We start from the raw sequence: 13,410 nt of genomic DNA, 5'->3' as shown, positions 1-13,410 counted from the left end.
ATCACAGAAATGCTTCAGGCAATAATTTTACCTTTATGTTGAAAATCAGTTCTTGACATGAAGATGATGTCCTCCAGTTGTTCTTCTTTAATTATAATAATAATAAAGTCCTCTCATTCAGCCATGGGTAAAAAAACTGAAAAGTGTGTTTTTATAATCTATGAGGCTCAGTAAGAGTTCTTAGCCTTGAAAAAGCTCCCTGAGCTTTGGTCCAGACGGTCGATGCCCTTCATGGACAACCGTCCCCCTCACCTCATGGAAACGCTGCATCGAGCATGCTGAAACCAATATCTGATCAACAATAAGCCGGAGCTGCTCTTTCCTGAGTTCATGTTTGGAACTTTGATTTCTGTTTTGGGGTTTGTGTGTTTTTTGTGGTCCTTTTTTGATCAGCTGTAAAACAGCCTGTTTCAGTTTGTTGTTTCCAATAAAAACAGTTTTGTCTCACTCTCATTTCTTCTTGTTGCACGTTAAAGCTCTGCTTGGAACCTCGATAAGATCCAACCATGATCTAAGACTTTTGATCGGGACTGTGTGTCCTCGCAGTTCATTGTTCATTTAGAAGACACTCTTCTGAGGAGCTCTCGCGATCTTCAAAGCTTGGCTGAATTGTGTTAAATCATTAGAGATATATCTAAACAGAGACATGTCTGTCACATCTGTCTGTGCTCCCTCACCCTCAGCAGCATCAGCTCGGTGATTATGTGATAATCATTCGATTATCAGCACCTGGCTGCTAGCGCTGACTTTGTCAGCGCACCTGGCCCAGTGTGTACATATGTATCTGTATGTGTGTAGACAGATAAACTACTGGCTCCCCTGAAGCCACTGTGGGTGGTGAAAAGATAGATTTGAATTCTGATTAATTTGTAAAATGCAGCCAATCATCTTCTGTCTTTGTGTTAAATGTTGCACTAACCTGTGAAGTGTAATGGATCGTACGCTGCATGCGCTGCTGCGTCATCGCTGTTCAGGGCTGGATGGTCTCATTTATGTGCAGTAACAAGCACAACATACAGCAAGTATAAGGTGTTAAAACTGACTGTGTTTGAATAAATCTGTTGACAGTCTCTTTAAGTGTTTAGTCTTTGACAGATGGAGAAAAAGCAGAAAAACACATTTCGGTTGGCTTGAGACTCGCACACAGTCGGCTCTGTGTTCCTGTTTATGGAGTTTCCTCAGGAGTGACCTCACTTCCTTCCTGTCAGCCTTCATTTCCTGACCAGCGGCTGGCTTCATACAGACCACTTACACACACAGCAATGTTTCCATCACTTCAGAGCAAATCTCAGTGAAGTACTAACTGTAACTGTCATGATTTACGTTACAGGGACCTAAAGGTTCTGGGCCCAGGCAGACCGGTCCCCACAAGGTGACTGTGTGTCCCCATAAGGCAGTGAAACAGGAACAGTCACACACCCACAGACATGTTTTCCTTTTCTTTATAAATGGTCTCTGTGTTCAGGTGTCCACACAAACCCTCACTCTGCTGTCTCAGTGATGTGAGTCACTCAGGCAAACCAACGTGGCTCTCGGGATTTTCTTTTTTCCTGGGTGGGGAGTCGGGAAGGTTTTCATCATGTGTGGGGTGGTGACACACTACGAAAGACATTTACTTCAGCAGCAAACATACCTTACATCAGGCTCTGCTAACAGATGGGTTGCAATTGTAGATTATCCCTCATGTCATACACATTCAGGTAACTAACATGTGATGAACACACAGGAAATGAGCCAATTATATCCAGTTATTTATCATTATAATTATATCTGTATTCCAGTTATCCTTGATAAAAAGGATGTAACAGATGTTACAAAAAAACAGAGTTATAAGAAGCAGAAGAGGATTCTGGGATATCGAGCCGTTTGCATCATCAGCAGTGGGTCAGACTCATTCTCAGTGACTGTGCACACTGTTCGCTGTTTTCAGGATCACAGCCCAGCAGCTGAGAATCAGCACCATGTCTATAATAACATTATTTATAATAGCATCATTTTGAAGTGTGAATCTTGCAAAGTTACGCTCATGAAGTAGGAAGCAGGAGGTTCAAACACAAAGCCCAGATTGTGGAACTATTGCGAGTTTATTCAGCAGCACAGAACATTTCACTTTAAGGCAAACCCTGACTGCAGAGAGGGCTGAAGGTTCAACTCTGACAGAAAACACTGAAACTTGGAGAAAATGTGTTAAAATCCTTAAAACACATTTTTTTTAAAAACCCTTTGATTGAAAATGTCCAACGTTGAAATCTCTGACAGTTCTGGCTCAAAAACACTTTTTGTATCAGTGAAACTTGAATGTTTGCGTGTCGTTCTGAGGACGCGCAGAACCTGCAGTTCATTTTACATCACTGTGCTTTTGTCCTAATACTTTTAATTTTAAGTTCTACAAACAAGGTTGTAACTGTGGGACTCTGAAATGTTTCAGTTAAAATCACAAATGAAGTCATGTATCTCAGGGGACACTTGTTCCTTCCTGGCTCATACTGTACAGTTATGTAGCAACAGCCCTCAATTTAAACTTAAAGCATAGAGATGTTGGACCCATTAACACTGTTCACCACTCAGACTGTCGATAAAGTTAGAAGTCTTGAGAAAAGTGACGGTGATTCACTCAGGAAGCCCAAATGCTGACACAGTGCATAAGATCCTGCTGGATGTCAGAGAAACACGTACGTGACTCTGCAGCGCCACCTGGAGTCTCACCTGGACAGGCTTTCATCATACCTGTGGGGAAATTAATACGTCTCAATATTTCTTGTGTTTGCAGCTGACGTTTTTCCTGTTTTTAATTCATTTATGAGGAAATATGTTTTAAAACATACGTCTAATCTGTCAGCTTTGAATAAATAAGTGATGATGTCACTCACTGCTTGACACAGTCTGGGATCTGAACATGCTCAGTGGGGATGACGTTAGAAAGTTCCTTTAAGCTGCTGATGAACTGAAGCTTCCTGCTGAACTTGGTACTGAGGATGAAATAAAAAGACAGTTTGAGTTTCAGCCATTCAGATATGACCACTGTCCAAGAAGACGGCATGATGGGATTTATGCTCTAAAGCTTTTACTAGCAAAACAATGATCTGTGTCAGTATCAGACGGTGGTGATGAAGAGCAGACTGTGCACCTGATGAAGGGTTTGATGATGGTGATGAGAGCTTTAATGTACCAGGTGGGATGAACCACATAGAAACCCTTCAAGTTCTTCCTCAACCTGCAGGCCAAAAAAATCACCAAAAAAATCATAAAGAAACACTGAATTAGGGACTTGGGATAAACCATCCATCCAACCAACATCCAATCATCAATGCAGCCATGGTCTTCCATTTATCCATTTCCGGGTCATGGATGTTAGGGCCTATGTCAGGGTTAAGGGTCAAACAATGAAATACAATTTGTGAAATAAAAGGCTGAAAACAGGCGAATGAAGGAGGAAATAGATTAAAAATTATGCCTGGCACACCTGAAAATGAGTTCATGACATGAAGATGATGTCCTCCAGTTGTTTTTCTTCCACTCGTATATTCATAATAATAATAATAGTAAACCCTTCTCCTTCAGCCACGAGTGAAAAAACTGGATCTAATACTGTGTTTTTATTATTTATTAGGCTCAGTAAGCATTCTTAGCCATGAAAAAGATCCCTGAGCTTCGGATACATCAGTGAAATAAAGCTTAAATATGTGCCCATTGATACAGTCCTGATCAAAAGTTTAAGACCACATGAAAAATGGCAAAAACTCCTATTTTGCATGGTTGGATTTTAACATGGTTCCAAGTGGAGCTTCAACATGCAACAGGAAGAAATGGGAGTGAGACAAAACACGCAACAGAAACTGGAAAGTGCTGCAAGGCTAAAGGAAGAATAGCAGCTCACCCTGCCACCACCATGACCTGGCTTTGGATAAGTGGACGATAACAGATGGACCGATGGACGGATGCACTTGTTCGGACCTGTTTTTTCTTACCTGCGGTCGATGGTGGTGTAGCACTCTCTGAGCCAACTGATTCCTGGCAGTTTGTCCTTCTGACCTCCAGCACAGAGATACACAATCACATAGTTCTCCGCCACCATCAGCTCCAGAGTGCCCACTACGAACCTGATACATACAGAGAGGCAGTGGTGAGGTGGCCAATCGAAAAAGCTCTGAACCGATCAGCTTCACTGCCACTGGTCAATTATCTGACAGCTGAACCAGAGCCAGTTCCCCTTAAGCACCATCACATCCACAAAGACTCTTACTGGTTTTATACTGGAACCCGTAGTGGGTCTGTGCACTAAGAGGAAATCAGCCTTTTGATATGTCTTTTTCTTTGCCAGGACTTCTGACTCTGGGATATGTAAGAGCTGTTTGACTCAGAGGTGAAGGTCAGGGGTCAGAGGCCAACGTGTGTTCATTACCTGAACAGATTATCCATCACATACTGGTAGTTCTCCAGACAGTTTTCTGGCAGGTAACAGGAGGAAAACACGATGATGTCATTCATACCATCTCCATAGTAACCTGGATTGACAACAGGTGTTAAAAGTGTGAGGGGGCATAAGATAAACTGGTAAATCAGTGCACAGGTAGCTAGCAGTACCTCCATGAGACAGCACCCTGAGAAACGGCTCCAGGACGCTCATATTGACCCGGCTCTCCTGTGGAGGGTCACCTGTAGTGAAACAACGCCACCTGGTGCCATGGTTGTCCACCACATCCTCCCTTTCCAGAAAACCCAGACCACTCTGGTCTGTCTCCATCAGGCAACCAGTCTGTGGGTCAGACCTGGAGCTGTGACCTCTGTGGTGGCTGGAGGCAACACCAAGACGCCGCAGGTCATCTGAGAAACAATTAGGTAAGAAGATAAACAGCTGTCTTCAAACCTTGGCCTGTATAACCTCTCTATGACCGCTCACCTTCCAGGTCCAGGTCATACATGGGGAAGGGCAGCGATTCGCTGTCTGAGGGTGTCTCTATAGCATCTAGATCAAAGTCAAGTGCTGGGTCGTCTTCATCTTCAGGGGAGGGGGAAAGGAAGACAGAAGACAGGTCATCAGAGACCATGGACCCGCTGCGACCTGCAACCCAACACCAAAGAGCCAGCTGAAACTACATGCCACTAAACGAAATCTGTGGCTGGAGTTTTAAAGAGAAATCCCAGCTATTGTTTCGTTACCTAATGACAGACTGAGAGTCGGAGCCACCAGGACTTTTTTCTTTGCTTGTGGTGGGCTGGTCAAAGCTAGAGTGCATGGAGGAGCTGGAGAAAGAGAGAACAAGCTCAACAGTGACATACCTACTGAATGTTTCTGTGTTTACCAATGACAGCCACCGGATGATGAGGGCCTGTTTGGATTTTTATTTTCATTTTTTTTAAAGTAAGCGCAAACATATTAGTTTTTGAAAGAAAAAAGCCTGAAAGCTGCAGGTTCTGCCTGCCTCGACTCAGCCACATGAGATTACAGAGCAGCACGTGCTGAGGTACATAGTGTGCAGTGATTCCCAACTTTTTGCAGAGTCAAGCCCAACAGACCTCCAAACTTCACGTGGCCTTTGGATTAGCTCAAGAACAGCACGTAGAGAGCTTCATGGAAAGGGTTTCCAAGGATGAGCAGCTCCATCCAAGTCTTACATCAGCAAGCACCTTCTAAAGCCTCGGATGCAGGGGTGTAAAGGATGCTGCCACTGGACTATAAAGAAGTGGAGACATGCTCTCTGGAGTGACCAATCACGCTTCTCCGTCTGGGACTGTGATGCACGAGTCTGACTGCACTATGCCAAGTGTAAAGTTTGGTGGGGTGGGGATCAGACAGCATCACTGTCTGAGCTCACAAATGCGCTTCTGAAAGGTGTGGTCAAAAACTTCCAGAAACACTCTGAAGCTGTTAGAGCTGCAAAGGGGGGCCGACGTCGTATTACAGCCCATGGACTGAGAATTTCACTTAGGTTCACATGCATCTATGAATATATACATCGATAACAAAATAATGTGTTTATTATTAATTATTATTATCATGTATATAATGTAAAGTGTATTTTAAATTTTCATTGATCTGTTTATAGGATTACTTTTCAAATATAAATCTTTTCTCGAGGCAGCAAATGAGCAGGAACAGGACCGGTCCTTCGGTAGTAACTGTTGCTAGTACTCAGCCACAGTAAATGAAGTGTTTTTTCACCCCATGGGGTGATAAGCTACTGTAAAGGATATGTCTGTCATTATCGCTGCCACAGCAGCTGCTTGGCCATGACTGTTTGCACAGCTCAGCATAGCTCAAAGTCAAACCATGAGCTGTAGCTGGCTACGTTTCACTGCCTTGATCCTCATGTTTGCTTCCTTCTCCTATTTTTGTTCCTTGCTCTCTTCCTTGCATCCCCTATCTCCTTATTGCTCTTTCCTGTCATGCTTAGTTGGACTACCTGAGGGAGGATGAGTCCTGGTGACAGCTTGATGGGTGATGTGGGCAGCCTTTCTTTGTTCTGTGTTTAGAGGATGGTGTATAAGGAGGGAGAGATGCTGTGGAATAGGAGCTCCAAACAGAGGAACCAGGTACCAGGCAGCAACAAGACCAAAGTGTCAGGGCCTGGGTCTAGCCACCCAGGGCTCATGTATCTTTGTATATATGTTTATTTTTCCATGTGTGGTGTTTTGTTTTCTCTGCTTTTTCCCCTCATCTCTCCGTGTGTACTTCCGGATGATTTGGGTCGCCTGAGGGATCGCAACCCCGGAAGTGTTCGTGCGCTAGAGGCAGCCACACCTGCGTCTCTTCATACACAGCAGCTGCAGCAGATCGTCAAGGGAGCTGTATTTAAAAGTGTGCCCGAGCTCTGGTCGGCGCTGGATCCTTGAGTAAACTTGTTAGTACAGCTGTGGACTTCTGTATGAGCAAACCCTTGCGACTGTACATATCCTGCTAACAGGGGTGGATCTAGAAGGGTGGCATGGGGTGGTGTTACGGCTGTGGCCATAAGAACTCTGTGTGGGCTGTTTTGTTCTGTCTCTTTACTGTGCCTAAGACTCTTTGCAGGTCCCTCCCCTAATGAAGAGTAGTGAGCAGCTGATTGGACCGTGGAACACGTGACTGCGTTCAAAAAGCCATTCTGACAGCTCCCGCCAGAGAGAGAGAGAAGCGAGCGAGCGAGCAAGCAAGCAAGCAAGCAAGCAAGCAAGCAAGCAAGCGAGCAGTTTGACAGCCGACGCGGTCCTGGCCCTGGCCCTGGTTTCCAGCCTATACTTTTGCTGTGTGTTTGTGTGAGCCGCGCCTGGTGTGTTAACTTAGTGCTTAGGCACCCATAGGCTGAAGCGGAAGGGGTGAGCCGCCTTTTTCTTTGGAACAGTTTTCTCCTGTTTTCCGGGTTAGGGAGCGAGGGTTAGTATTGTCTTTTGTTTGTTTTGTTTCTTTCCTAGGGTTTAGTTAGTTTTCCCTGGTCTTAGTTGGTTTTGTTTATTATTTTGGCCTGGGTTCACCCTGGAGCTATGCTTCATTACCTTCAATAAAATCACCTTTTTACTCACCACTGGTTTTGGATGTTTGGCTTGGGAATCAGGGCGTGTACTTGTCTCTCTCTCCTCCAACCTTATGTACGTCTCTACACGCCTAGACCTAAGGGGCGTAACAGTGGCAAGTGCCACCCTAAAATGATCCCTTGCCACCCCAAGTGCCACCCCAGTTTTGCATATGACAGTGTTGTTTATTAAAATAAGATAGCATTAACAGTTTGAGCGTAGTTACAGTCAACAGTGAATATAAATGCTAAAACTGAATATATTGGATAGTGTCCCCCCCCTCCACCATTAACAAATGGTTCAGCCCATAGCAGGACCGGCTTTTTTCTTGTTTTCAGTAGCAAGCCATGCTTATGATTGTGCCAGAGCACATTTTGAACAACACCATGGGAATTTAGGATTTTACAGAGGTGGTTGGATGTTACACTCTGGAAATGGAAGCAAGGTGAGTGTTATTAACCCTCTGTGGTCCACGGACACGCTGCACCTCCAAATCACATGAGTGATGTAAGCTGACACAGCAACAAGCTGCAGCCACGCTGAGTCTCTATTTCAGCCCACATTGAAAGTTTGGACTTCAAAGTTTTTAAATTTTAATTACAGACCAGTAAATCCAGAGTTATGATAATATATATAAGCCACGCTTTTTACTAAATACTGTCGTCACGTTTTTTATGTGTGTGTGTGTTTTAAGCGTTTTCTAAGGACAGCGCGAAAACAGTAAAGAAAGGAAAGAGGTGGCTTTTTTTCCCATCAGTGGAAAAATGTACCATGTCGACCAATTTAAAAAAAAAAAAAAAAAAAAAAGTCAACACGTGGGATTTTGTTGTTTAGGCAGAGGGAAAAGTTTTGGAAGTGACGGTAACGGCAGAGAGAGAGCAAGAGAGTTTTTAGATGTGGGAGATTTGTGACGTTTAGTGTGGAGTGTATACTTATTGCGTTGTGTTGTCTTGTGTAGTTGTTCTGTTGTGTAGTAGTTGTTTTGTTTTGTGTGTCAGTGAGGGCACTAATGAATGTCACTAAGGCACATTTGCAACGTAAACACTGTCACTAAGTAGAAAACCAGCGGAGTGATACACCTGCTGTTGTCAGGCCTGCAGGTTTATCCCTGTGCTGCTCTCCTCTGTCTTTTGGTGGACAAACTTTTATTTTTTTTTTTACTGGCACACATCATTTGTGGGGCATCTTATTGCAACACCTGATTGTTCTCTCATTTTAGTTTTAGTAATATTTTTAAATGGTTGTACAAGATGGAAAAAAACGGCAGGTGTATTGGCTGCATTTTTAGAGAAATAGTTGTATATGTTTACAAAATGTACAATTTATATTTGCATTTCAAGTTATAAAAATTTACTCAACATGTCTGTGGGTTTTTTTTTTGTTTGTTTGTTTGTTTTTACAGTAAAAAAATACTTTTTTAGATTTTAAGTTCTTTGTGTGATTTCAGATCAGTAATACTAATGCAGTATGTCAGTGACAAAAACAACTAAATTCAGTTGAGCTGAAAATAATGATACCAAACAAGGCAAAGGGGGAAAAATAAAATGAAACAATTTGAGGGTGAAATACAAACGTAAACTCAAAAGGAGTCAAAAATGTCCGGTTGTATTTCAGACCTCAGAGGGTTAATCCAACAAATCATGAAAAATTAGGTTTAAATTTTTGTTCATGACAGTGCAGATTTCTGACATTTTGTGTAATTTAAGCTGTAACAATGTGATTTGGTTCTAACAAAAAACAGTGAAACTTAAGTTAGACTTGTGTTTGTAAATGAACCGCCCCATGTTGTGTAGCTTTCTGGATTTTATACTTATTGGGCTCCATATTTATTTATCATACAGGCTATACAGTACATAACATCAAAACTCACATGTTTTATGTAACTGAAGTGTGTAATTATGTGGGCTACAGACAATAATTGAGTTATAGACTATATTGATATGAAAAACGTGTATACTTACTGCATTTGAATTATTTTAACCATATGTAACCACCTGCATATGTGTTTGAAAAAAAAAAAGCCTTGATTTTGCCACCCCATTTGATTTCTTTGCCACCCTCATGCCACCTTAAGAAAATTTCTCTAGATCCACCCCTGCCCGCTAACCTGAGTGTGTTTGTTTCTTACCAGGAATCGGGGTGTGTTTTTGGAGTCACGGTGTGGGAACGGGAGTTTTTGGGGTTGCTCCTTTTCTCACCTTGCATGGACTTCTGCACTGTGTGGGATTCAGGGAGAATCGCCACGGGACCACAGAGCTGGGATTTGTTTATAGTTGTTTTTCTGCTCACTGTTAATAAATCCACTGTTCATTATGAGAGTCCTGCATTTTGGGTCCGACTTTCACTGCTTCTCCACAGTCTGCCATCGCGGCCCGTGACACAGAGTTCTGCAGCTTTTCTTTACACTGTGCTATCAAGTTAAATGACACGGATATAAAACATAGAATAACTGGCAGGAACTGAAAAGTTATTTGGACCTGTGCATGGTTAAGAGAAAAAAAGGCTGAAAGCTGTGATAAACCCCAGCATTGTTACCAAAACATGTACATGCTAAACATTCAAAGACCAGTGAAAACGCTTGTTATACTGGGAGGATGTGATCGGTCCATAAGTCTTAGAGCTGTATGGTTTGTAGACTTTGAACTTGGGTTTCTATTAATCAGTGGAATTCATTGTATGGAAGTTTGCCTTCAGTGTAAGGAAAATGAAATGACTGCAAAGCATTTTCTCATTTACTGTGTATTTTTATTTTAATCCTGCCGACTTTTGAACAGGCGCAACAGGCAGCTACGCGAGTCAGCGACATCCTTTCCACACTCCAGGCCAGCTGGTGGCAGTAATGCACCACCAATAAAACACGAAGAAGAAGTTATGCGGGTTCTGCAATGGCTAAGTTACCATCGTTGGAGCTCACTCTTGCTAACAGTGATGACTTGGTGGTGCACAGGGGAGCAGATTCCAGTCCAGCTCTGGTCTGGTTCTGATCTTTTTACTGGGCATGTCGGGGCATTACTTTGGCTTATGAACAATATCGTATCCTGTGTAATTGTTGTTGGTGTTTGCTCCACCCATGTGGTGGAATAGATGGGCGCAGTTCTGTCCAGCACAGCTGTTGTTGGTGTTTCTCGTTGTGCTGCTTTAATCTTTTGTCTCTGCTCTAGATTTCAGTCTGTGGACAGCTAACTTGGCCATAGGTGTGAATGGTTGTTGGTCCGTGTGTGTCAGTCCCGGGTGACACAGTGCACGCCGCCTCTCGCCCTCCGGTCGCTGGGAAGTTGAATTATTTGCAGATTTGTATTTAAATCACGAAATTATTGTAAAGGTTTGAGATGAAAATGTTTATTTTAATTTAATTACAGCTGAAAATGTATGAAGGCATTTCAAAATAATATTGTTTTAAAAGTTTTGTTATTTTTTATTTTATTATATTGTTTTATTTTTCATTTACTGTATATATTTATAGTAACATACTGATATTTATGGTTTATTTTAGATTTCAATATTTTGATGGATTCCTTAATGAGTTTTATGTTGTTGTTTTTTATTGCTTTCCTCCTGTGCGCAGCTTTAAGCTATGACTTTGTAATACACATGTATACATTTTGAAGCGATGTATTTGCTTTCATATATTTTTCTTTCTTGTGGCATCAAAAGAGCAGAGAAAGGTTAATCGTCTCAGAAACAACAAATTGTCTGCGTACCCGGTCTCTGTCTCGTGGTTGTCAGTGATTTATCCTCTGAGTCGCCACCGCCTGATAGATGACAGGAAACAATCAGAGAGGAACCTCAGAAGAAGCAGAAAATAAAGGAGCAGCTGTCAGAGTTACCTGGCTGGACATCAGACACCTGCTGCAGTTCATCTGCTGGAAAATTGTGAATATGTTGAGAAGAGAAAATGTCATCTGAAGGAAAAACAACTGGATGAGCCTTCCTTACCCTCCTTGTCTTCCTCATCCTCCTTACACCCGTTGCCTTCTTCAGCCTCCTCATTTCCAACAGATATTTGCCCCCCACATTCTTCCTCTGCCACCTCCTCATCTTTAAAACCCAAAACATCACAGAATTCATGACAGGGACTGGCCTGAGACCAGGACGTACTGTTTGTTCTCCATACCTGCTGACCGCTCTGTACGTGCTGTGGAGATGAGCGGTTTGTCACCTGTTTCCTCGTCGTCTGCAGAGAAATGATTTAAAAATAAGATTCAGGTTTGAGTCCGAAGACAGACCTCAGAGCTGCCTGCTCACTCCAACAGAGGTTTGTGCACCGAACCAAAAATACACAATAAAGATGACGGAAACAGTTGAACTTTGACACAAACTCAGGTGGAGTTTTTCTAAAGTGATAGGGCGTTATAGTTGTTCTCCTTCAGTAATAGACACAACTGTGTGATTTGGTGATATGATTAATTTCAGCAATGATGCTCATTTGTTTGAATTTATATCATGATGCCTTGAACTCCACATACTGGATCTCAGTGGGTCAGCATGAATGAACGCGAGTGTATTTGAATACATAAATAGTGTCTGACACGCCTGACGGCTCTGTCAGTACCTGATCGACCGTCTGCAGCAGACGTCGCGCTCACAGCTGTTGCAGTAGTTGTCGCAGTGGTAGTAGTGGTCGTATCATCTGTTATGCCGTTGGCTGCTTGGATGCTCTCAGTATCTTTGCCTTTCAGAAATGATCTGCACACAGAAGCACACTGAGCGATACTTTACTTCTGTTTATTCTTTTTTCTCTTGTCCAGTAATGCTGCCTAAATTTCACACTTACCCACTGTGGCATGACCCAACCACAGAGTTACACACTGACACACTGTCCTGTTTCTCTAACGCTCGGCTGCACTTTTACAGCCGACAGCAGCACACAACAACAACAACAGCAACCAGCTCAGGCCCAGAGTGTGCTGCTTGTGATCAATAGCAGTCTTCAGTTCGCTCCAAAACTGTGGAACAAAGTGCCCTTCACATCTCCACCTCCCCAACATTACACATGTTTCAGACCTGTCTGAAACACACGGTTATTCTCTGCGTTTTACATCAGGATGACTTCTGACTACTTTGATTGTCTGATTTCTCACTAGGCTCAACTTATTTTCTTAAATTGTTGTTATGCATTTGATTATTTTATATGTACATCACAGCTGTTGTTTTTAAAGGTGACTCAGACTGTGACGGAAGCTAGCTCTATTATCTCCTGTCTCTTTACGCCCCCCCCCCTCTCCAAAAGCCCTTGTCCTTCTGATTGGCTGTCTTCTGGATGCCTGCAGAGGAGCAGGAGCCCTGGTCATAACACTACAGCTGTTTGTTAAATGATTTTGTTTGATTACATTTCAAACTGAAGGAAATCAAAAGGCTGAAATGAACTCTGACCTCTGTGTTTCCTCATCAGGCTCCTCCTCTCGTGACTCCATGTTGTTACTGCTGTTGAGGATCAGTGAGACAGCGTTAGGCCAGAGCCTGCTGCTAGATCAAGTTTGACTAAACTAGCTAACATTCCTGCAGTTTAGCATGGAATCCATGAAAACATTGTTCTGTAACATTATAACTGTCAGTACATTGTAAAACAGCTGAAACGTTGCTGCATTAAGATCTGAGGAAACACTCTGGGCTCAGGTCAATAATCTTTATTGACACAACTGTTATCTAACAAAAACAGCTCAAAGGAAAGACAAAGAACACATTACAAAATAAAAGTCTAAGCAGAAAAAGACTTCCTGTGATAAAGAAAAGTTTAAGAGTCAGAAAAGACTTACAGCGAGTCCTCAGAAAGACGACGGCCAGGTGAAGTCAGACAGGTGAGACAGGTTCAAGGTAAATAGCCGAGATCACCTGAGAGTCAGTGTGTGTGACTGAAGGCTCACCTGATGACATCACAGCTGCTTTTAGTGAGTTTATGAGCGAACTCTGATACCTCAG

At 42.8% G+C, this 13,410-nt stretch overlaps 1 protein-coding gene across 3 annotated transcripts; it reads right to left on the bottom strand.

Annotated features, from left to right (window-relative positions):
• Positions 1-2,046: 2,046 nt before the first annotated feature.
• LOC116329870 (BCL2/adenovirus E1B 19 kDa protein-interacting protein 2) lies at positions 2,047-13,403 on the bottom strand. Of its 3 annotated transcripts, none has more exons than XM_031751984.2 (15): positions 13,248-13,403; positions 12,865-12,915; positions 12,044-12,177; positions 11,606-11,665; positions 11,428-11,529; positions 11,319-11,354; positions 11,193-11,243; positions 5,161-5,244; positions 4,901-5,062; positions 4,585-4,824; positions 4,403-4,505; positions 3,969-4,100; positions 3,128-3,214; positions 2,871-2,969; positions 2,047-2,727 (listed from the first exon to the last, which is right to left on the bottom strand). In XM_031751984.2, exons 2-15 carry the CDS (start codon positions 12,903-12,905, stop codon positions 2,703-2,705), a joined length of 1,356 nt encoding a protein of 451 aa, XP_031607844.1. In that variant the 5' UTR covers positions 12,906-12,915; positions 13,248-13,403; the 3' UTR covers positions 2,047-2,702. The 3 variants fall into 3 exon arrangements, with proteins under 3 accessions (XP_031607844.1, XP_031607846.1, XP_031607845.1); XM_031751986.2 differs by having other exon boundaries at positions 4,901-4,999; XM_031751985.2 differs by having other exon boundaries at positions 11,319-11,351.
• Between the last annotated feature and the right edge of the window lie 7 nt (positions 13,404-13,410).

The sequence above is a fragment of the Oreochromis aureus genome, linkage group 22 (assembly GCF_013358895.1).
Source record: "Oreochromis aureus strain Israel breed Guangdong linkage group 22, ZZ_aureus, whole genome shotgun sequence".
In the NCBI taxonomy this organism is placed as follows: Eukaryota; Metazoa; Chordata; class Actinopteri; order Cichliformes; family Cichlidae; genus Oreochromis; species Oreochromis aureus.
Note: the sequence above shows the minus strand (reverse complement) of the source record. Positions and strands in the feature narration are given on the sequence as shown.